The sequence below is a fragment of the Rhipicephalus sanguineus genome, chromosome 3 (assembly GCF_013339695.2).
Source record: "Rhipicephalus sanguineus isolate Rsan-2018 chromosome 3, BIME_Rsan_1.4, whole genome shotgun sequence".
NCBI classification, from domain to species: domain Eukaryota; kingdom Metazoa; phylum Arthropoda; class Arachnida; order Ixodida; family Ixodidae; genus Rhipicephalus; species Rhipicephalus sanguineus.
This window is the reverse complement of record NC_051178.1, coordinates 110,196,770-110,221,467: the sequence shown is the minus strand read 5'-3', so window position 1 is coordinate 110,221,467 and position 24,698 is coordinate 110,196,770. Positions and strand designations below refer to the sequence as shown.

The 24,698-nt window shown below is 41.7% G+C and overlaps 1 protein-coding gene across 1 annotated transcript in view; it reads right to left on the bottom strand.

Annotated features, from left to right (window-relative positions):
- Positions 1-24,384, bottom strand: part of LOC119386947 (putative sodium-coupled neutral amino acid transporter 11) — a 28,863-nt gene extending 4,479 nt beyond the window's left edge. Inside the window, exons 1-11 of the mRNA XM_037654240.2 lie at positions 24,241-24,384; positions 12,559-12,646; positions 12,345-12,478; positions 10,473-10,548; positions 9,653-9,718; positions 9,449-9,555; positions 7,707-7,786; positions 7,558-7,628; positions 6,913-7,074; positions 4,851-4,963; positions 4,465-4,602 (exon numbers count right to left, since the gene is read on the bottom strand). Of these exons, the coding sequence (XP_037510168.1) occupies positions 4,465-4,602; positions 4,851-4,963; positions 6,913-7,074; positions 7,558-7,628; positions 7,707-7,786; positions 9,449-9,555; positions 9,653-9,718; positions 10,473-10,548; positions 12,345-12,478; positions 12,559-12,646; positions 24,241-24,342 (1,137 nt within the window). The 5' untranslated portion in view covers positions 24,343-24,384. The remainder of the gene's footprint in view (positions 1-4,464; positions 4,603-4,850; positions 4,964-6,912; positions 7,075-7,557; positions 7,629-7,706; positions 7,787-9,448; positions 9,556-9,652; positions 9,719-10,472; positions 10,549-12,344; positions 12,479-12,558; positions 12,647-24,240) is intronic.
- Between the last annotated feature and the right edge of the window lie 314 nt (positions 24,385-24,698).

Genomic DNA, 24,698 nt, shown 5'->3' with positions numbered 1-24,698 from the left:
CAGTAAACCTACATAGAGAATACGTGAGAAAATATTCCAAAAGCCAGGGGAATTCATCTTAAAACGTTCAAACACTGGCTTTACTCAACATGAAAACAGTTCGAACGCTCTTTGGGTGTTCGAACTGTTTTTAAGCCCATGCGCACGCTAGCAAATGTGTTCCCAAAACCAAAGGACCGCACCCCCCTGGACACACAAAGTGGAGTTATATATAAGGTGGACTGCATGGACTGTGATGCCAGCTACATCGGCGAGACGGGCCGACGACGCCGTACTTGTCTCAAGGAACACGCAAGGGACGTCACGAAAGCCACACATGCAACACGTGCATTAGTTGATCACTGCCTGACGAAAGGACACGTTTTTGATCTCGACAATGCGACGACATTGGCGCGGGAGCAACGATGGGGCCCAAGAAAATTTATTGAGTCATGGTTCATTCGCCGTAATCATACTGCATGCAATAGTAATCGTGGCCCCCTGCAGGATGTTTACGGCAAGATATAAGCACGATGTATTCTCTCATTTGATGTCATTTTTGTACTGACGATGCCACCTGTATAGGTGGCGAAACGTCTATCTCTTGTGATGTGTTCACGCTGAGTAAAGCCAGTGTTTGAACGTTTTAAGACTACATAGAGAATTAAATGACGTACAGGATGAAAGACCCACGCAAGTGTGCAATTAGACTTTTGTAAATTTACAAATGTGCGCAAACATTTCGTAGCCAGTCTTCCAATAGAAATGGTGCCAGCACTCTTCCCAACAGGGCCTAGCATTTTCTGTTAATTATTACATAAACACATGCCTTGTGTAAGGTAATTCATTAATAAGCTGGAGAACAGGTTGCGTTTCTGTGACAAAATACTATACAAAAAGAGTACTGCTATCTCAGGGGAAAAAAGCAAGAACTCCCATTGAGCTAATTTTAAAGTCCCAATAAAGAAAGATAAAAATGAGAAAACATTGTCATTTAGTTGTTTCTTTTCAGTTGTGATTGGTTATTTTTTATTCAGGAAGGACTAGAAACTGCATGCTATGAAACCCACATATGCATGTAGCAATGGGGGGTATGCTCAATTCCATGCTGATTTTATGATCTACCACTCACGACCAGCTGATCCTACCGATAACATAGGCGGTACCGTCACTTTGGCCACTGGTCAAGAATGAGAACGCATGCTACAAAATACCGGTCCCCGAGTTGATAGCCCTGTGGCCAACATGCTGTCTCCTGTGACTACAACAATCACGCTGCTTCATAGAGAGCATAAAATGTGTTTGCAATTTCATATTGTTCATGCGCAATGCGTCAGATTGTCAAACAGCTGATGGGCTATCAAAATCCTCAGGAGACTCTGATCACTTGCGAGACCTACCAAACTTGCTTTTTATAACAGAATATAATGCAGGCATTTTTATGCTTTATGCAACTTTCTTGTAACATGTTTCAACTGTATTACTGCTGAAGACTTCATCATTTGTCAGAATTACTGAAATTCATATTTGGTCAGTGCAGTTGCAAATTATAGGAGTCGGTTTTTCTCCATGTGCATTTCGATTAGACTTACAAATAATTGCTCCTATACTTTTGTTGGCTTCACTAAGTATTTGTCTAGTTGCGACTCAAAAAAAAAACAAAAAAAAAACAAGCCTCTCGATTCATGCCTCTCTTGTACAATTGGATTTTCATCATGGTATTCGTGACGGATATATTCCTAACAAACAGTGACTACAACTTCACATTACGAAGAAGGTATGCCTCAAATGCCTGTAATTAGCCGCAGCAGATGTCTTCACGTCCCAGTTAAAATGTTCAGTTTGAGTTCCTACAGAATATACATGGCATAAATAACACACCTGTAACTAGCCAGCAGATTTCGAAAAAGGTGAACAAATATTGTGGTAATGTTCATTCTCATAGTGTCAGTAACTGTTGAAATTATGGTTCTTGCATGTATGCATCAAACAAGCACGGTTTCACTCTCGAAGCACCAGAGTAACATTTTTTATGTTGAGATTGAAGTACAGCAGTGCAGGTAGGTCCATGTTTTCACAAATGGTGCCTTGCATTCATTTGTGTGTTTTCAGAATGTGTTGTACTCGAGCCCAATGGTTCTGGTTAGCTGTTGTACAGTCTCCAAACGTGCCTTGATTTTGTAAATCATGTACATAACAGACATCGTTACTGTGAACGTGTGGAGTGCTGTCCGACAGTATGGACACTGTGCATTATGTAAAGCGCTTGAACATGTTTAAGATGAGAAACACAAGAGCTCAGGGCCCTCAACGGCATTTGTTCTAAATCTTGCGTGCTGATGCTTGATTATTTTCATGTAGCACAAATAAAATTCTTACAAGGACAGATGTAACAGTCGAGCATTTTTGCTTGTTCTCTTTCTTTTTTCTTTTGTTGCCTGCTGCTTGCGCGATACATTTGATTTAAAGGGGTACTGACACAAAATTTTCTGGCTGAGATAGCCTGCGGCATCGATTCTCGTGAACATGTGTATATCATCTACCCAATCTCAATAGTGAATACAGCTTGAAAGGTAATTTATATGAATTTCAAGTTCGCATGCCCGATCCAGCGCTATACACCGCACCTTGCGACATTGACGTCATACAAAGTGACCTGAAGGTGACTGCAAGCTTCCACGGTGTCACCATTGTGGCTGAGCTCCGAGATGACACAGCTAAATGATAAGGTCGCACAAAAAAATGCGGGGACACAAGCCAGGAACATAAACAAAATTCTACGATGAATTCTTGCAAACTCGCCCAGATTTCTGTTCTCGTAAATGATGACATCATAATCACCATTGCGCTCTTGCCGTGCTTGCGTCAGCATGCTACAATTCGGAGGCTGCTCGCAAGTCCGTGCCCACGGCGAACATGTGGCAGCCTCAAGAAAGTCGTTGCCACCAAATGATGATGACAGCTATGACATTGCGCAGCACATGCTGCATGCGAAAGAACAGACAGCGCGGAAGTGCGTCTGTGTGCCGTTTTACACGCTAGATGGTGCTGGTTGCACATGGTAGCTTGTTATTCTCAGAGCTCTCCACAACCGAAACTGAGACTGGCTGGTAATAAACAGACTGTAATTAATTACCTGTTGTGCGCTGCAGCAAGCGATGTGCCGTGTTATGACTAATAGGCCTCCAGCAAGCAACACATTGAAGCAAAAAATGCCACACCAAAATTTTTGTGTCGGTACTCCTTTAAGTTGTTCTCAGAGACATATGTTTTATTTCGTGAGAACAATTTCAAGGCAGATCATATCTGCTTAGGTAAATGCTGTTTAATTTTATGGGCCACCAATAATTTATAATTGTACAGGTAAGACCACTTACAGGACATACTAGTGGATGCCAGGAAAATGACACAAATCTCCTGCTGTTGTACAGTAAAAGTGCATTTGTCGTGCTGTTGTTCAGAGTGTCAAATAAAGTTCGCAATGCCTGTAGCGAGCATGTCAATGCCCTATCTCTGAAAGATTTGCGAGGATGAATTCGCAACTCCTAAAAGCCTGGCACTCCTGTCTGTGTGCCTTGAGGCTAGACGCGCAACCTGCCAAGTTCAAGTCATCAGTCGAGGTCTTCAATGGTTCATGTTGGGTAAGCAGGAAAAGGCACATCTAGCTTGCTTGTAGTAATCATTGTCAAAAAGAATCCCGCGGTTTTCTCATTACAGGAGAATTGACAACAGGCCTAAAACTAGTAAATCGCGAAGGCAGGTTTGTTTGATAAAGCTTTCTTAAAGCATTATTTTTCTTTCTTCTGCTCTTTACTGCAAGTGGAGTTGAGATACACAGTCACAAAATTTCACAGGAGGCGAGAACATGCTCATGTGGTATAGCGGCAACTACAAGCGAATGCAGAGACTGGTTTGAGCAGGTCGGCGGTTGGGAATGAGAAACGAGCCTTTGAAATTAAGAGGCGATAAAATTTTTAAATTAGATGTGTTGTTGACAAACCTGAGCACCTTGAATCAGCATGTAGTCTAACGTCAATATAAGAAACATGGATATAAGAAATTATGAAATATAGCTAGTGAAGCATTTATTGCCGATACCAACATTGTGCATTTATTCAAGAACCGAATCAAAAGCGTTGGCAAAAGGCCAGGTCCAGTGTCATGTATTTGTCTTCAAAACTTCGTACGGGCAACAAAATACTTGACAAGAAATAACGAGACAAGGTGCTTATTTGTTGTGCTCATTTGTAGCTGGTTATCTCTTGCATCACATCCTTTGTTGGGCTCAATAAGTTTTTGAAGAAGAATGCATGCTAGTTATATTTTTCCATCTTGCTGCGTGCCCACATACTTTGCTTGCATATTTTTGTTACATTGTCTTATGAACGGGCCAAAACCTTATATTTACTGAATTGAGAAAGTCATTGTGCAAGGCCGTCAGTCCCCCTCCACCAAAAAAAAAAGAGTATCTTGAAAACCACTCACATTGAGTTCAAGGACAATGCCGAGGCAGTCGGTCAACGTTGAAAAAGCGAAAGTTGTCAGTACGATAAACAGCGTCATGATAATGTGCCGCACCAGGTTTGACGGAAACCTTGTCACGAAGAATGCGTTGTCTAGAACCTGCAAAACGGAGAGAGGAAAAAAAAAATGCAGCGTGAAGTACGTGGCTGTTACTTAAATGGGTCTCCACGGAACCCCATGTGAGAAATGCTGCTATATATAATGCGTGCCTGCCTTATTCAAACTTGTTGCGTATTACAGCACAAACTAAGCATTTCCTTTCTTTGTCACTATTTTTGTATACTTTGGCCAAATGTGCTAGATGCATACCTAGATTTTTGGAATGCAGAAGAGTAAACCATTCTTACCTCCCGTGTGACAAAACACTCAATAGGGTATGTCAGCATTATAGTCAGGGTGAAGAGCAGCCTAGCCACATTGGCAAGGTCGTCGTCCTTGCAGTAGTTTTCAAAAAGGTCGCCTGCAAAAATTAGATCACACGGTGCTTAATTTCAGGCAAGGAAGTAGGGAACCAAGTAATACAGATTCCAGTGCTTAGATTGTATAACATGCTTATTTTATTAAATACTAGACGCATATAAAACAGACGTGCCATGGAGGAGACTGGAACATGAGATCAGTGAGTGGATGGTGCAATTATGCATCAAGAACACAGTTTTATTGTTAAACATACACATAACTTGGTTGATAATACCCCAGCGGTTCCTGACATCTTAGGTTCGTGACGAGGGATTGCAACTTTGTGGCCTGCAATTAGACTATCTCGTCACGGGTGCCATAGCACTTTCGAAATGGCTTGTGGCAAAAAGGGGATGTCAAAGGGTATTTTCGTTCTGCTGCGTAAATGACAGCAGCTGTTCTATCATTTGTGCATGTAAGGTCGTTTAGACTGGATGTTAGTGATTATGACACTCCTGAAGTGGGACATTAGGAGGTAGAACATTTGCAAGGAAACAATGTTCTGGCACAGGTGGTGTAAGAAACCACAGTTAAACACACCGTGTTTTGAAAACTACTGCACTGCTGCCAGTGAGTGGTGGTTAGCACGGCATCAATGCAAGGACACTATTATCCAAACAATCTTCTACAAAAGTTCTAAGGAATGCTTGTATGGCATGTCGATGTCTGTGTGTGGTCATGTGTAAGTGTGCAAGTGCTGCTGGACACCAGGGTGTAGAGGGGGTGCAGGGCCCTCATTAAATTTTGCTGGAAACTTTCACCCCTCTAAGGTCTTTCCTCCCTTCTGCGACATTAGGCCCTAAGGAAATATTCATTGCCGTAGCAGGTTTCCAGAGATATTTTTCTGTATGAAACGTGTTTTTGAAGCATTTTGTGAGAAATTAAAAATTCAACCATTTTGATGCAGTTTTATTTGCTCTGAAGAACACACTACCGTAAAATCCCGAGCGAGCACCCCATTCCTTTTTTCGAGAGATTTGGAATATGCACCAATGACCGAGCAAGCGCCCCCCATCCCCTCCCACCATTTTCACTGTTTCATTCACTGGTTTTGTTTGCCAGACAAGGGTGAATATAAACAGTGAATGCATGTGTATTCAATAAGGCATTGCATTAGAAGCAAGGGTGTGCATTCAGTATTCTTAACAACTCTTCCACCGCCATCTAGAACTTTTATCCGCGATGCCTGCCCCCTCCAAATCTTGTCAGATTTCCTTTCAACGTAGGGCGGGCGCTTGCTCGGGATTCTACGGTGCTCCTACAAGACTGAATGCAACTTTTTTTATACATTACTCTACAACATAAGTTATCTGGAAAGCTATTTTGACGAAGAATTGTCCATAGCACCGTAAAACCAACCACCTGTTGTGATTAAAGGCCTTAAAGGGACACCACAGTGAAACAACGAATCAGTTTAGATTGATAAATTGTATTCTGAGAACTCTAATGTTGTTTATTTCACCATCATAGGTTTATTAATATAGCAGAAATTCAAGGTCAAAGTCGGGTTTTTAAATTTCGTGCAGAAAACGCCACTTGTGATGTCGCAGATTTCAAAGCTTTTTTGTATTTTGGTGACACTGACTCAACGAAATTTTCTGAAACTTGTTATTTTAATCCTATGGCCCCTTCAGAGGACAATGTACTTCATTTTTACTGATTAGGAACTGCATAGGACTTGGTAGGCACCACCAAAATCTATGACGTCATGGCATTTGGTGCGGAAATTTCAAGGTGGGGTCGCCACCGGCACTTTCTTTTTGTGCGTTTTCTAGCTTATCAAGCGTCTTGTCGCAGCAAGCGTGGTGATTCTGGAATTGTGGAAGAATAATTAACTAATATGGAAAAAATCGTTTTTCTCTTAGAATCTGTTGCTTCAGTGGTCATTCCACAGTTCAGGGCACTGCTACGGAAGAGTGGATGTCAGTAGCCAATGATGCACTTACTCACCCTGGCTGTAGACGTGGAAAGAGACGTAACCACCGATGCCAAAGAGCACAATGATGACGCAGGAAAGGCTCAAGCTGATGTGGGTCACCTTGTTCCATCGCCGCTGAGTTGGGTCTTTCAGAGCAGCAAATAGCAGGAACGAGTTGTGGTGGCACATGTACGCTGCGAGGATGCATCCTTGCGTGTAAGCTCGCCCCTATTGCTTTTTATTCCTTATCATTTCTTTTTCAAAGCTTCATTTCATGCCAGAGTATTCAAATGCAACACTTTCAAAGACACTCCCAGGCTACAGACTGGTAGGTTAGTTGGTACTGCATATCTTAAGGTTTATAGCGTGTGGAAACAAGGACACTGCAGTGCTGTGTCCTTGTGTCTTCTGTAGTAATCCTGTGTAATTACTACACGCTAAGCCTCAAAATAAGAACTCGCAGGATAACAAACAAAGGCAACCACCCTCACACAACACCTTATACCACGCTAGTTTAGCATTTTTACTGCACTCACCGCCTCCCCAAAAATTACTTATGCAAACAAACGAGTGGGGGACCATATGATCATATGTCTGTGTTGAATACATGTAGTTTAAAAGGGCATGTAGCATCTTGAATAGATAAAGTGTGTCTCTAGAAGAAGAACTTTGCCTACCGAATGCGATCACACCAATAGCCTTTGTGATGCCCCTGTTGGCAAATGCATAAGAATCTGGAGAAGAGGGCCTGAAACGAAGGACCAAAATTCAATGTTTTGGCACGTAACGAAAATGGCTACAGAAGCCCTGAGTTCAGAATACTTACACGGTACCTACAAAGTTTCCTATCCGCACAATCACGAAGGTCAGGATGGCGAGGATAATTAATAGTGATGTCAGTGACACCTGGTTGGAAAAAAGAAGGAGGTTGAGTGAATTATAATTCTCGATCAAAAACTTTAATGCATAAAGCTGAGAACTCGGTATGAACATACAGCATTGCAAGTTGTTGCTTGCTATATCATTTTGGTTTGTACAGTAGTGCTGCTGTCAGCAATCATTTCGCAATTCCCTTTGATAGTGAGTGCATGCATAACGTGATGATGTTTGGGACAGCACTCTTCCAATACTTATAGTCTAGGCAATCATAACTGAGAAAGTTGGGAATGTCCAATCGCTTCATGAAGTTGGTCAATGTATACCGTGGGCCTAGCGAATTCTTTTGTTCGAGTTTTTATTCTCAATGAAATTGACGCTGGTGGATGCCTTAATAATAATATCTGGGATTTAACGTCCCAAAACCAAGATATGATTATGAGAGACGCCGTAGTGGAGGGCTCCGGAAATTTCGACCACCTGGGGTTCTTTAACGTGCACCTAAATCTAAGTACACGGGCCTCAAACATTTTCGCCTCCATCGAAAATGCAGCCCCCGCGGCCGGGATTCGATCCCGCGACCTTCGGGTCAGCAGTCGAGCGCCATAACCACTAGACCACCGTGGCGGGTGGTGGATGCCTTGGAGCACCACCGTATCTCTTCACATGCCATGACGATATGTCCTCGAACAAAGAATGTCACTAGACCTAACGTTCATGGGTTCTCTGGCAAACTTGAATTTCCACTCATTTTATACTTGCAATTTTAGAGGTGACTGTATGGGTCGCACAAAGCTACTAGAGGCCGAAACTTTAATGTTCCCTGTGTAAGCGGGATTTCACCTCTGTCCCAAATTGCTTGTACCGTAAATTTTTGTTGCTGGGTGTAGTTAGATTTAGGTGTGTATTAAAGCACCCATGTTAAAACTTGAAGCGTTCCTCTACAGTGCCCCCCCCCCCCACCATGCAGTTTTGGGACGTTAATCACCACAATTTAATTAAATTTATCTATATCTTTACAGTGTTATTTTTGGTGCGACTTCTTATTGGCTTTCAATCGCCCTTTAAAGAGATAAAAATATGATGGTCCAGAATGCCAATTTTGTTTAAGCCCAGCTTTAATTAATACTTTTGCAATAAAAGCGTTTGTCACGTAGTCTGCACAACAATACACATATGCCTCAAAGGAAATGACGCCTAAGTGCATACAGCTGTTGGAAAGCTCAGGTAAAAGCTGCAATACTTCCAACATAGTATTCTTGAACTACTTTTCCATCTTTCTTGCTTTTGTATTTCACATGTCTATAACAAATTTGCATACAAGTATATTGTTGCTCATTTGCACAACTAAAAGGGTCACTAAATAGGTGGTGCAGGAACTTAAACATCGCGAACTATCTTTCATCTCCGTGTTTTTTTTTTTTTTTTTGGAAATGTAAAGACAGAAGAGCCCCTGTCACTATAAGAGTGGCTTTTTGTATCGTAGAAGCGTAACTGAGTAACAAAGGTAAACCTCTTTTTGTTTTGTGATATCCCTTCGAGAGCACATATCACAAGGCTCAGTTTATTAAACACTGTTGGCTTCTCCATTTGTGAGCTTCTTACGGCTCCTTCAGTTACAGAAAGAAATCAATCAGTCAATCAATTAATGAGTCATTGAGCTCATACTGAATTTACACAAACGGCACTTGCCTTGTTGAGCTTCGATATGTTTCTGAGAAGGGAAAGAGGCAGGGTGACGAACATTGAGGCCATGATAACAATGAAGTGGCGGTTGCTGAGGATGCTGTCAGGTGCCACTGTAGAAAAAAAAACAAAAAAGCATTTAGTGGGAATAACATAAAAAAAAACACAGAATTCAGTGGCTAAGAGCAGCATGTGCTCCCCCATACTCACCACTGAAAACTCGCAGGAACACCTTTGTGACTGTATCGCCGATTATTACATTGTAGCTGATCATAGCTGTTGAGAGGAAAATATAAGTTGTTATGCGCTGGCAACCAGTTATGTTTTAAAATGAGGCCTTGCTATGTACAAGGCTGTAGTTTTGGTGTGTCTATGTGTGCATGTGCTGTGTGCATGTGCATGCATACACAAACATATTTTTGTGACCAATACTGCTGGTTCGGCTGTCCAGATGGATTTCTGGTAAAGTCTGGAACCAGCTGCGAGAGAAATTTTAATGTTCACATGTCCACTTTTTAAGATTTTGCATTTAACATCGTAGCTGAATTCTGGACCTATGCAGCATAAAGCCAGCAGCAACATTTGCTTCAGACAAACTCTAAGGCTAGCACACCACTGTATTCATAGCCATAACTTGCTAAAAAAATTTGCAGACGTTTAAGTTAACATTGGCTTGAAGCAGACTGGAGAGTTTGGGAAACTTCACGCAAATGTGAATTTACTTCGTGGCACCCATTCTGTGCAGATATTTCAAAGTTGGTGCTAATCTTAGACATGACTTTTCGACTGCCCTACTTCAAATTCACAAATTGCAGTGTGTCTTAGATTGAATAATTGGGAAGTTACAGATATTTTTAATGAGCATTCTGGACATTGCAATTTGTCATATAAACACTGCTTGCCTCTTTCTTGTAATTCATCTGAACAGGCCAAGTTGTGCTATATGCTTATGCGATTTGTTGAAATATGTTCAAACTAGTACAAATTTTTTTTTGAAAAACACAAGGTATCGCTTGGCTGCAGTACATACCAATGAAAGGATAAATAAACTGCATGAAGGTCAAGACATAGAAGCCAGGCAGGCCAAAGGCAGCTTGGACAAGGTCCTGAGCATGGGGAAAACAAAATTTTTATTTTAACAGTGTGCTTCAGGCATCAGAAGTACAGTAAGGAAACAATGTGCCATTATTAGACAGCAGCAATTTCTTAACATCCACGACGGTGGTACAGTGTTTATGGTGCCCAGCTGCTAACCCGAAAAATGCAAGGTCGATTCCAGCTGTGGCGGTTGCAATTTACGATGGCGGCAATTACGGCAATTTACGATGGCAAAACAAGGTAATATGTTGTTTTGTGCAAGTTTCAGTAATTAATTGTAATTAGCATATAATTAAACATCTTTTTATTCTGCAGTCAGTCATGTTTCGTTTTCACATAAAAAGAATGAAATCTTAAACTCGAAATGCACACACAGTTTGTTTTTGGTTGCATCCATGTCGAGCAAACAAAAATTATCATTTTAGTATGCCTCCCGGAATGTGGCACGTCGAATAGCTCGTTGAACATGGTAGTGTCTTCAGCAAAGTGATCCTCTGCAGCAATACGCTGCACAATTAAGTTAGATGAACACTAGTTGTCCACTGAGGAAGCACATACAAATGTGGACACTGCATTTCAAGCCGGTTGTGACACGGTTCGTGACAAGCCTCTACATTTGATGTGTACGATTGTACACACCACCCCGCTGCAGGGGTTAAAAAACCCCTGGATGGTCGAAATTATCCGATGTCCTCCACTACGGCATGCCTCATAATAACATCGTGGTTGTGTCACCTAAAACCCCAGAAATTATTCATTTCTGACCACTGTGTTGTGCTGTCTCGGGTTTGATCAACACGGAAAGTCAAAAAGTAGATATCATTTTTTAAACATTGTGCATGCCAATTTTTTTTTATACTTCATATGAGTGAACAAGCTTTTCATTTATTACTTTTTTCATCTCTTCACAACGGACAATTGGAGCATGTTAACATAGTAGATTTACAGAATAAGCCAAATTTAGTTAGCAAGCCCCCCCGAGCCCCCTCTGACTTTAGGCCCCGACTGCATGTGTGGTGCTATTCTGACCCACAAACAAAACCATCAATTCTGAGGAAAGGAAGCTTATGCGACGAGAACAGGCAAGGAACGACCCTTTCGTTATGCAACACCAACTGGCCCAACGTCGTCCACTTCTCCATCAATTCTACTCATCGCATAGATTCTTGTTCTTCCGCATACATTCTCTTTAGTCACTAATGCCCATGCCCTTCAAGGGAACATGAGTGTGCAGCACACATGAATGCAGTTGAACCTCTATATGATGTACTCGGGTATAATGAAAAGAGCCACTTCTGATCAGGTCTTTTTTATTTCTTCACTGGCTACTCCTGTACCACAAGTGACCGTTATAATGTAAGCCTTGGACATAACAAAGTACTGGATATGGCATGTCTTTCATTGATACCAGCATGCAGCAAATATATGTTTATAATGAATCAAATAGAACAAGGGTGTTTCTCATATTGGAAGATACTTTGTCATATCAAGGTTCAGCTCTGTTTCACTTTGGTAGGTACAGAGGCGCTCGACTTTGCAGCAGATGACTTTCAATGGTTGTCATGGGTTCCTTTCATCAGCTCATCGACACAGCTTCAATATACGTACACCTGAAGTGACAGCAAAGAGAGGACAACAGAATTGCCATGTTGCTTTTAGCAGTTAACGGCACTGTACGTCGGTCCCATGAGACAGCAACAGGGTGATCAAATTGTGATTGGTCATTATTGACAGATGTCGCAGCATATAGCTGTAGACATATGGTGCACCGAGAGATATGAAAGATGTACGTAAGTAGACCAACCTGATATGTTGAGGTGCCTGTGCTAATGCCAGCCTTGATTAAAATGCACAGAGAGTAGTCCGTAATGGCCGCAAACATTACCAGCAGGATGAGTCCCATTCCAAAGCCAGCCTGCTGCAACGCGTACGCAATTCCTGTAATGTTACAGTAGACAGCCGTCATACTCCGCGCTGCAGCAGCACTGGGATGCTTACTTCCGAGACGGCTTGCTTACCTACAACTCCTGATCCAATGATGCTGTTTATGTAGTTGAAGCTGGTCTGTAATAAACTGCTCGTTTCCTGAGCAGCAGTGTTGTCCTCCTAAGTAATTGGATGGAAAAGGTTGCAAGCATTTTCGTGAGTATGGCAGTAAGCTTTTTGAGAAGGTCAGATACGGTAGGGGGTATAACGTCTTAACTATTCACAATTCTTGATGGGAGGAGATATTCTCACAGACAAACACACATGCACACACAAAAAATATGCACAGCACATTAATGCAGGCAGCAGGATATTAGACATGCTGTAAATAATGCAAGCAGGTCATACCAGCACGAGTTGCTTTGTGTCAGTGCTGTCATCACTCTGGAAGCAAAACATTGAAAGTGGTTTTAGATATGTTCAAGTGATTGCGTTAACAGGCAATAACATATAAGACTGTGGTTGCTGAACTTGGACCAAGCCATAAAAGCAGTCGGTAAGTCTTGTAAGACAAATGCTGTCTTCAAAAGTCTATGAACAGTGAAAATTCACTGCATAGTTGCAAGCATTTCATAGTCATATTATTTACTGATTGTGCTAGCAGGAGTAGTAAGCAGTGATAAGGTTAGAGTGAAAATTTGTGGCCGCCTGACAACAAATTACAGAGATAGAGTCAAATACACATCATCCAATGAATCGTACAATGCGCAATTAATCCAACAAATCCTCCAATGCATAATTAGATCTGTGAAATGTGTTCTTGATGTGGTTTTGCGTCCTGTATGAACTAGTGATTTCTTACGAGTGGCTGTGCAATTGCACTTTTTCCTTATAGCATAATAACCTTGCATAAATGATAATCATTTAAATTGTTAATTCTCATAGATTACCCAAGATGACCTTCCAGCAATTACTCGTTCAAAAGTCATTTGTTCAACGAAACAGATTAGATGCAGACAAGACAGAATTGGAATTTAGGGCAGATAATTAAGCTGGTTAGCAGTACATACAGGGTCGAAAAGCACTTGGATGATGAGACGTGACAAACAATGGACACGCACACTATTTGCTGCACAAAGGAAACATACACACTGCACGTAAAATAAAAAATGCATAATTCAAAGTCAGCATAAAGCCACACACACTTTATTATGCAAATCACTTAAATGTAATTCACATAATTCCCTTTGAAGTGCTTGGGAGCATTTGAGTGGTGGAACCTGGGCACATATCTATTTGATATTTTGAGTTTATCATGGGCTTTTGTCTTTTTTTTTTTTTGCAGGAAATACAGTCAGGTCAATTTCAGCATCAGATACTATATGCTTGATTCCTAGGTTATTTGAGGCAGCCTACAACTCTATAATCGACATGTTAGTGCTTCAAACAATAAATAAAAACTGACCAAGTTAAAAAGATGAGTAGTTAGCAATGAAAAAGAAATGGCTGTAAATATATGTGACTAACGCTATAATATGCAGTTCGTACAATTTTTCTAGAACTCCTTGTGTTTCTTTTTAAAAATCTTGGTCCAAGCGGCTTGAGACACCTGTCGTATAGTCCACTTTCATTTCCATTTGACTTGTAATCATCATGCACTTCAGTTAAAAAGAAAAAAAGGCGACTCTGTTTTTGTTAGCTTCGTATGGCTTTGTCTAAACACTGAAGAAAGGGGCCGCTCCACCAATTCCCCGTTTCATACACACATACACACACTCTTTTATGTAGCATGTATAGAGAAGCAGAAAGCTTGATAAATAATTTTCCAGTGTAGCCCGCAATTTTCTCATTGACAGTATTGCACCACGTATGCTATTAAGAAGACATAATTCATTTGCTTCGACGCACGGCAAACAGCATTACGTTAATTCTGTCCAGCTACATGTCAGTCGCGCATTTTTTGTGATAGCAATCATTGGACAATGCAGGCGCATTCGGTTCCGTATAAAATGCAAATAGATAACATCGCCCTGCGCGTCATACGTTCCATGTGCGAGTGAAATCACGCGAGGGTAGCCGACGATCGCAGCTCAAGCGGAGAGGAAACGTGCCGGCCGTCTTACGTCGCGCGAGAAACCCAGGAGGGGGGGGGGGGGGGCTCCGTCGCTCCGTCAGAAACTGCGTACTTTGAGCGGCCGGGCGTGGTCGCGTGCGCCTATACCTTGACAGAGATTAGCATACCTTTGTGCGTGCTGTGTGTGCGCTTGGTTTGCGTTGAAGCGATAGACAGCACGAAGGTCGCTCGCCGGAGCAGCCGCGTTCACCTACTCCAGCGTTTTCTTTCGTTACGCCAGGTCGTATGCTAAAGGAGTTTTACAGCATTGCAGTTTGTTGCTATCGCATTAATTGCTTCGCCCTTGCGGCGAGACTGACATTTTTATTAGCAGAGGAGCTGTTTAAGTTCGCCGTTGGTCCGTGACGGGTGACCAGAAATGATCATCATCATGAACCGGCACGCGCTCTCTTCGACCTCTTCTTCCGCTTCGCTCCCAGAACACGTGCGTCGATTTGTCCGACGTGGTATGCAATAACTCTGATGAGCGAGAAAACGAGTATAGAGAAAGAAAGAGCAACAGAAACCATTTTGAAGAAAAAATTTCATGGTGGGATTCGAACCCGCGTACCCATGATCCGAAGGCGAGCATCGTAACCACTCGGCTATCCAGGCACGCTAGCAGAGCATAGCCTAGCGTTATATAGAACAGTACAGCACGGTGGTGGGAAAAAGAAGTGAGGGTAAGGAGGAGAGATATGAGGCAAAGGAGGAGGGGAGAGAGCAAAGCATAGCATGGAAAGAATAAGAGAGAGAGAGAGAGAAAGGTGGCAAGAAGGTAATCAAAGAAAAAGGAAGCAAGTGAGATTATATATATATATATATATATATATATATATATATATATATATATATATATATATATATATATATATATATATATATATATAGAGAGAGAGAGAGAGAGAGAGAGAGAGAGAGAGAGAGAGAGAGAGAGAGAGAAAAGATGAACCAAAGGACAAAGAGAAAGAAATAGCAAGAGAGAGAGAAATAAATAAATGAAATAAACGGAGGAAAAACAGAGAGAAGAGAAAAAAAGAATATAAATAGAAAACTAAAGAGAAACAAAGCAGGCGGCGCACCTCTTCACTTCCGTCAAGCTTGGCCCCACTAGTGCGAAACTGCTTTAATTTTTTTTTGTCAGAAATTATACGAAGGAAACTTGCTATGTGCCCCGCAGGTGTAGACAAATATAGACAAATACTTCTGGGCTTTGAAAGGGCAGAACAGTGGGGTGAGATCACCCCTCTGTTCACTCCTCGATATCAATAGCAAGCAGTCAAGTCCGCGCTCATACTAACACGAGAAAAGTACAAATATATTTGAACCATATAGCATTAACTAATAGGATGTACAGAAGTTCAATATATTGTACGTTCAAAGACATAAAACCATCTACAAGCATGCAATTCTCTTATGTCTCTTCTTCCATAAGCCACTCAATATTGAAATTCTTTTCATAACAAAAGTATAGCAATTTCGGCATAATGTTTTTCAGGCTTAGTTCTTTGCAACCAGTTCTTACAGCTGTACACTTTCAATCTGGGCAACAATTGCGGACTACTCACTGAAAAAAAAAAGGAGTTACAAAACAAATCCACATATGTCAGGTGTCTAGTCAGATATTGTATACAGACAAGTATAATTCCTTGATTACCAATAATATTACCTTTCACTCTCTCTATCGTACATTTCAAAGCTAGATTCGGGGCTCCTACAGGCGTAATTTCGTTCAACGCCGCAAGAAAACCATCGGGGACTTCGCCTGGAGAGTGTCGCTGTAAAGACAATAAACCACGTGCGTGCAGGTGTTTTCTTTGCACCTAGCTTCCAACTGCTGTGCTTAAGGCCGCTGTCAACATTCGCGAGCAAACAGCTGTGTCCTGCAGGGTCGAGCTGGCTGCTTTCGCGTGTTTTCGGGAATATTACTCACGCTCCTTTCTTCGCCCAGCGCATGCTGCGACCAAGGCCAAAAGTATACCGGGTGTATCTTTGTCATGCCTTTTTACGAGATTATTGCCTAAAGTACATGGGAGCAAATTATATATATTGATCTTATAAAGATCGCGGTCTCCGATCGAAACGTTGACAAATATAGTTTTTACAAGCGTGTATATATATATATATATATATATATATATATATATATATATATATATATATATATGTGTGTGTGTGTGTGTGTGTGTGTGTGTGTGTGTGTGTGTGTGTGTGTGTGTGGGTGGGTGGCTGGGTGGGTGGGAGATAGGACAAATGTAAGAAAAAAGCCACAGTTTCGCCGCAACGGCAAAACAGTGAATGCGATGGCAACAAGTTGGAAGAACGGAAAGAAGCTCGACACTTAAAGTGCGCTCCTTAAACTTAAAGACGCACGAAACGGATGCACAGGTATACATAGAACGAGCGCGAACTAACAACTGTCACAGTTGTTACTTCTTTCTGCTTGAACAGCGCGCTCCTTTCGCAAACGCGGCCGCTGCAGCGAGCGAAGCGATCGCGGTGAAAGCGCAAGACATACAAACCGCCACCCCCTCACGAGATAAGCGCGCGCGCAGGCGACCACGCACTCTACGGCGAAGTGCACCTGGCGTGACCGGAGGTGCGAGCGCATCGCAACGAGCGGGGCGACGTGCTTTAAAGCGCGCCCCACGCGCCCTTCGCGCTATATCGCTGGTGACCAAGAAAGTACGCTGAAGTAAATGGTGTATATAAGTAGCTCGCCGTTAGCATGCTGAAAGACGTGCGCCTCGTGCCCTATCCGTCTAAAGGCCCGTACACACGTACGCGCTGCAACGCGTATGTGTGTTCGGGCCTTAACGCTGCGTGCCGCGGAGCGAGAGGTCGCTCGTTCGTTTCCGCGCTTCGGAAAAAAAAATTTCTGAATTATTTTTCTGTGTAGCTTATATATATATATATATATATATATATATATATATATATATATATATATATATATATATATATATATATATATATATATATATATATATATATATATATGGGACGTGACGGCGACGGTAAGAACCAGCCAAGAGTGTCCATATAATTGTTATCGCAATAAAAAGAACTCACAGGGTCCCTTATGCATTCGCCTAAGATGACTCGAAGGCGAAAGCCATCTTATTTTTCTTCTCCGTCGATGTACTGATCCTACCCCGTCCCCTCCCAAAGCTTTCTACACCTAACGGGGTTTTGCGACCGCGTGTACGCATTCAAACACAGGCACAAAGGGTGGTTGACACCCTTCCCCCCCCCCCCCCTCCCAGAGAAAAAAAATAAAAGAACAATTCAAATATGACGCATTCAAAATTGGGGGACGCTTAAGCTTTGCCATTAAGAGTTGAACGCGATAGCGGTATCCTGCCCCTAGTGCGCACTTCGAACACTACGAGTGTTTAACAGAATGCGCGCAATAAGATGTGTGCCTTATGTAATGGGCAGCATGCTTTAAACCAGGAGCAATTATGCGCGAGAAACTTTTTCGAAGTTGCGAGGCACCCACTACGTGGTCCTAAGAGAATACGCGCAGTAATGTGTGTGCCTTTTGTAATGGGTGGCTGCCTTTAAACCACCAAGTCGATATGATATTGACATGGTGTGACGCCCGATGGCAATGTACGCTTGTACCACGCAATATTACTGCGATATTACATCTCGTACTGTGACACCTGTATACAGGACGCGTATTTTTGGGAAGCATGAAAGTTACTTTCAGTGCAGCTCCAAGCAGAGGTGTGGCTGTGTGGTAGAACACCTGCTTGCCACGCAGACGGCCTGGGTTCGATTCTCACTCGGACCCAACATTTTTATTATTTATTTTATTTGCAGCTTTTTCGATTTTTCGGTCACAGACAAGATGATGATTTTTCGCTCACAACCAACGGCGCCGACGCCGACAGCGGAATTTCTGCGATACGAGCTCTTTAACGCTATCGCGTTAAAATCTAGCTACGCCCCTGGGCCACATAAGCGTGCGCGGGGTTCTCCGTTTAGGGGAAGGGAAGCTCCCACGCTTGAGGTACGATTCTCATTGACTTGTCCTTGTTTGTTTGTTTGTTTGTTTCCTCAAAATTATGGCACTTACCCACTGTGGGGGATTGGCCAAGACTGCGTATCGTAACTTCTCTCTGATAACTTCAAGAATGCATAATAACTATAATAATAATAATAAAACTAAATAAAGAAAAAGATTGAAAAAAGTAAATAACCGCTAATGTATTAAAAATGGTGCAATTTTGAGCAGACCAGACTGAACCAAACATTTTGGAATTGAGTTCAATTTAGGCTCTTAGATTTCAATACATATTTAATTGCTGTAAGAATATTTATTAAAATATAGATTAAAGTAGGATACGTTTTGTAGCTTTAATAAAATTACACACGGCATCGAATACATCCCTGCGGCAATGTCTCGATACCTAGGCACCGAAGCTTAGTGCTATTTCTGCAGATAAACTTAAATCCATTTTCGAAAATGGAATAACTAGAAGTAGTTTTCTAAGTAATGAATTCCTGCGACATGACAAAAAAATTTTTTTGCGAACTTTTTATGCACCAAGAGAAACGTACGTGCTATATTTTAGCTAAAGTAAATTAATGAGTAATTTTCTTGAAATTACTCGCTTGAAGTAATTAATTGCATTACTCGTTACAACAAGAAGGTCACTTAATTACAGTAATTTCATCACTGTAATTTCACTACTGCCAAGTCTGGTCTCTATATATAAGCCAATGATGAAATGCATTGATCGATTTGATGCTGGTCGCGCGAGCGACCTGGGCGCGACAGTCGATACGTGACCTCTGCATGCACGATGCTGTGGCGTAAATCCAGAATAATCACAAGGAGGGATCTTGTCATGGCGGCTGTAATAAACGAGGACCCGTGGTCGTAGACGTCTTTACTTCGTAAGGGCTAGCTCCGAATCTCCCGTCGCTTCCTTTTTCCCCTTTTGCGCCTGCCTCCAAGCCCATACCCACATCTTTATTGGGTCATTCCACACCAACTGTCCCAGCCGGGGCACTCGACAAAAATAAATTTCCCTGAAAAAATCTGAAAAGATTACGCACATATAGACATTAGTTCTACAGTACTTTCCCAATATATTTTGAGCGGAAAAAATTTTTCGGGCACGTGAGCGCCATTTGAACTTCTCGATATGGTAGAAAACGAGGTACGAAAGAAAAATTCGCTATAAATGGACCGTTTCACACATTAATCGAAACTTGCTTTTTTGTGTTTTTAGAGCGTCGCGCTTTTATTATGGGACAGTTGCTTAGAGTAGCTTTATAATTTTCAGTCCTTAGCGCGTAGGTAAAATTCAGTAAATTTCAGCGTTTTCGGGAATTCTTTTACAAAAGACGATTGTAGACCAAATACATCAATTATTTTTAGAGAACTCTCCATAAAACGTACTATCTCCTTAAGTTTTTGTTTTGCCTGTGTACGGCCCACAGACTCTAAAATAAAATCCTGAACTCGGAAAAAACGCTACATTGGCCTATTTCAGACGTGTGTAGCACCCTAAGGTGGTCCAAGAAAAAATAAGCAGAAAAGCGCATACGATTGAGAATCATAACAACTTCGTCCACAGAAAGTTTAATCGAAGTAGTTTTTGTTTTAGTCAAGAAAAAAATTTTTGAAGTTTGGTCTCACCACTGCATTATTTTGCTATTTGGGCAATACAAACCGACTGAATTTACTGCATAAAAAGAAGAGGTAGTGTACTCGTAGCACATGCTTTTCAGTTCGTTTTGTTAGTATTTTATGATGTATATTACATGTCAAGGGGATGATAAACAGAGGTAAAAATATAACAATACCATTGGCTTAGATGTCGAAATTCCCCAATTATGAATCGCGTTACTTATTGCATTGTTTACGCACACAGGAGGCGGCGGCTGCGGCGCCGGAAAACTACGCCACAAAAAGAGGCTGTTGTGATCTCATAGGAGCTGTAAAACACTGCATGTTACCAGACAAACAAATTCTACATTACCAAAATCTGCTGCCTGCAACCATCCAAATAAGGATGTGAAAAATAGCTTGGCATATCCCGTCCGTAGTGTCACTGACGACGGACGGAATGCGTGAATACGCGGCGCGTCGTCACTTCGTGCGCTGTTCGTTGCGGAATACATAGATTAAACTGCGTTTGGAACCGCTATAAATGGCCACGCTCACGCCTCCTTTCTCCGGTTTACATGAACTTTGAGACCTAACTTATTTTGACGCCTGTTGATTCTCAGAGCCGCATGCAATAAGTAGCGCGATTCATTATTGGGGAATTTCGGCATCTAAGCCAATGCTATTGTTATATTTTTACATCTGTTTATAATCTCCTTGATATGTAATATGTATTATAAAGTACTAACAAAAGGAACTGAAAACCATGTGCTACGAATACGCGATCTCTTTTTTTTATGCAGTAAATTCAGTTGGTTTGTATTGCCCACATAGCAAAATATGCAATGGTGGGACTAAACTTCAAAAATTTTTTTCTTGACTAAAACAAAAACTACTTCGATTAAACTTTCTGTGGACGAAGTTGTTATGATTCTCAATCGTATGCGCTTTTCTGCTTATTTTTCTTGGACCACCTTAGGGTGCTTCAGACGTCTGAACATAGGCCAATGTAGCGTTTTTTTCAAGTTCAGGATTTTATTTTAAATCCTGTGCGCCGCACACAGGCAAAAGAAAAACTTTAGGAGAAAGTACGTTTTATGGAGAGTTCTCTAAAAATAATTGATGTATTTGGTCTACAATCGCCTTTTGTAAAAAAAATCCCCAAAACGCTGCAATTTACACAATTTTACCTAAGCGCTAAGGACTAAAAAATATAAAGCTAGTCTAAGCAACTGTTCTATAATAAAACAACGATGCTCTAAAAACACAAAAATGCAAGTTTCGAATGAATGCGTGAAACAGTCCATTTATAGCGAATTTTTCTTTCGTACCTGGTTTTCCACCATATCGAGAAGTTCAGATGGCGCTCACGCACCCGAAAAATTTTTGCCACTCAGAATATTTGGGAAAATACTGTAGAACTAACGTCTATATGTGCTTAATTTTCTCAGATTTTTTTGGAGAAATTGATTTTTGTCGAGCGCCCAGACTGGGACAGTTGGCGTGGAATGACCCTATTCTCAACAGCGGCCATCTTATTTTTACAACTATAGGTTTACTTTCAGTTTGATAAAACTTAAAATCACGCTTTGAAAAAAAAATAAATAAAAAGTGAGCATGGGCCTGGAGCTTAACCTAACGGCAGTGAAAGCTACGTTGGTGAAGTTAGCTTCTGCATGTGGCTCGTAGGTGGGCTCTACGCTCTAGCATGTACTTACAGTTAATGTGTCACTGGGGTTAAACGATCAAGTGAAAATGCCAGCACTTATAGCGTGGAAAGGTACAGATTTTCTTTAGCTCGAGCTCCGGTTCCCAACGTGTATACATGTTAGATATAGCCTCCCACGATAACTTGCTTGTAAAGTATGTTTATGTTTCAGGGTGATTAAAAAAAATTAACATAATCATAGTCCAGCATTGGATCCATACTTCATCGTCAATATAGCTTCCAACAAACCGTCGACACAGATAAATAATGGTTGGTGATCGTGGATTCTTTATTTACTTTGCATTTTAAAGCCAAGCATAATAAACATCTGCAGCACGTCAGAAGTAACCCGTAACATTTCAGAAAGCTCGTGCTCTACGGTGCCCTTTGAAACGGAAAGAAGCTCTCAATTTTGTACTGATCAATTGCTTCTACTCTTCGGAAGGGCTTCAAATTTCAGAGTTGGTTTTACGGGGTGCGCTATATTTAACAGGGGTGCGCTATATTTAACAGTCAATCAATTCAAATATATATTTGAAACAGGCCCGTAGCCAGGGGGGGGGGGGCGAAATTTTTATGATGCATGATATTTTACGGAAAATAAATAATGAAAATAGGCGTTTTTCTCAAATAGTCAAGGCTTTCAGCAAGTGCCCCCCCCCCCCCATAAGTTACGCCACTGGCACGAGGAAGGTACTGGTGCAAATATTCGCTCCTTTCCGGGAACAATTTCATCTCGCGATACGAACGGTCGTAATTGAACCACCGTCTTGACGGCGCTGGCCCTATTTATATCCGCACGGCTATATATATGAAAGAGAGATCCCTCGCCGCTATAAATCATATTATTAGGCCGCTGTGGCGATCGACTTATGCATACTCCCCCACAGGGTCGGCGAAACTTGATATCGATGTAGAGGTCGGCGGCGACTCAGGGACAAGCGTTCGAAATTAGCCCAATGTCGTAGAACAAGAAACGGTCGACCTATAGTCGATATCATAAGTATGATCTGTGGTCCGGACATTAAACACATAGTTATTGTACTCATTCATATATATATATATATATATATATATATATATATATATATATATATATATATATATATATATATATATATATATATATATATATATATATATATATATAATTAACGCGAGAAGAGCCACGGGGCGATCGATATCATAACGATCGAAAACCAAGGAACACATGGACGAAATTACCTGCTGCAGAAATTTTTTAAATTAATAATACAAGAAATAAGAGTGGAGAAAAAAAAACTTGGAGGACGCTTGAGCTTCGCCTTCAAGAGTAGAACGCGTTAGTGTAATCTGGCACCGTGCGCATCGCAATCTTAATTGCTAGCCTGGCTTCGGTTCTCGGTGCATGCCTCAACCGTGCCGTAAGGAAACGAACGACTGTGTGCGTAACATTGGCACTTCAAAACCATCCTAGAATGCCTATCTACAAGTACAGTTGTTAAGGGCCCACTACACAATAATTCTTCCTTTTACGAATCAGCGAAGGGCCCACTTCGTCCGTAATACAACACGCGAACCTATTACGCAGCTGCTCACTTTGTTGATGGTTTTGCAGCTGATAATGATAAAATATGCCTGAGCGTTTTGTAATGAATGGGCTTTTAGAACACCCACTCGTTGCGCAATTCACATGTCTTGACGCCTGGCGCGACGCTTCTGCCACGCACTATTACATGCGTTAAGCAGACTCCTTCCAGTAGATGACATTCGTATATTGTCCTTTTTTTTTCTTTTTTTTTTCTTTTTTTTTTTTGTCGAAGCAGTTTCAAGCAATATATAGCATGGGTCTGTGGTAGAACACCTGCTTGCCACGCAGACGGCCTGGGTTCAATTCTCACTCGAACCTAAGTTTTTTATTATTTATGCTATTTGAATCTTGATTTTTCGGTCATGGGCAAGATGATTTTTCGCTCACAACCAACGATGACGTCACCGACGCCGGAATTTCTGCGAAACAAACTCTTTAACGCTATCGCGTTAAAACACTATCGTCTCCTTTCTTAATCATCTCGTTTTTCAACTATGTACGACTGAGCAATTTCTTCCACTGTTTTCTAGTTCTCATTGCTGTTAGCTTTATTTTATTCATATTTATATCTATGTGCGTATGTGTGTGTTTAAACCGTCTTAACAGACGGTTAATTTTAAATCATGAATAAAAAAACACACGCCATAGCCAAATATATACATACATATGTATATGGTAAACACGGTCATGTTCACGTGGAAATGCATGCAATGGTGAACGTTCCTTGGTGATCGACGCGCTACAGAACCAATTGTACCTTTGCCGGTGCGCCCTTTCCACCGTTCTCCTCCTTGCCATTGGCATCGGCGGCGGCTTCGTCGGGCAGCTCAGCAGTGCGCACCGTATACTTCCCCTGCATTTCGCACGACTTGCACTAACGGCAACTGCCGGGTTCCCCCTGCCGAGGGAGAAGGTCGGCCTTCAACCGCATGTATAGCAGGGGCGTTATCTTCACTGCTGCGGCGGAATATACTGCTCTTGTTTACGGAGAGATGTCGACAATGTGTGGCAGTGGAAACAGCCGAATAACCCTTCCCTTATAATCTTCTCAGATACAACCGTCCCTGCGCTATGTATATAAGCTTGGCCGCTACCTTATAGGAAGCTGCAATTACCGGCGTTTAAAAGTGACGGCCATGTTGCATACTTCCGGAATGATTATGAAACGGCGCAACGAAAGCACACGCAACGCTGACGATGAAGAAGGCGTGAAGA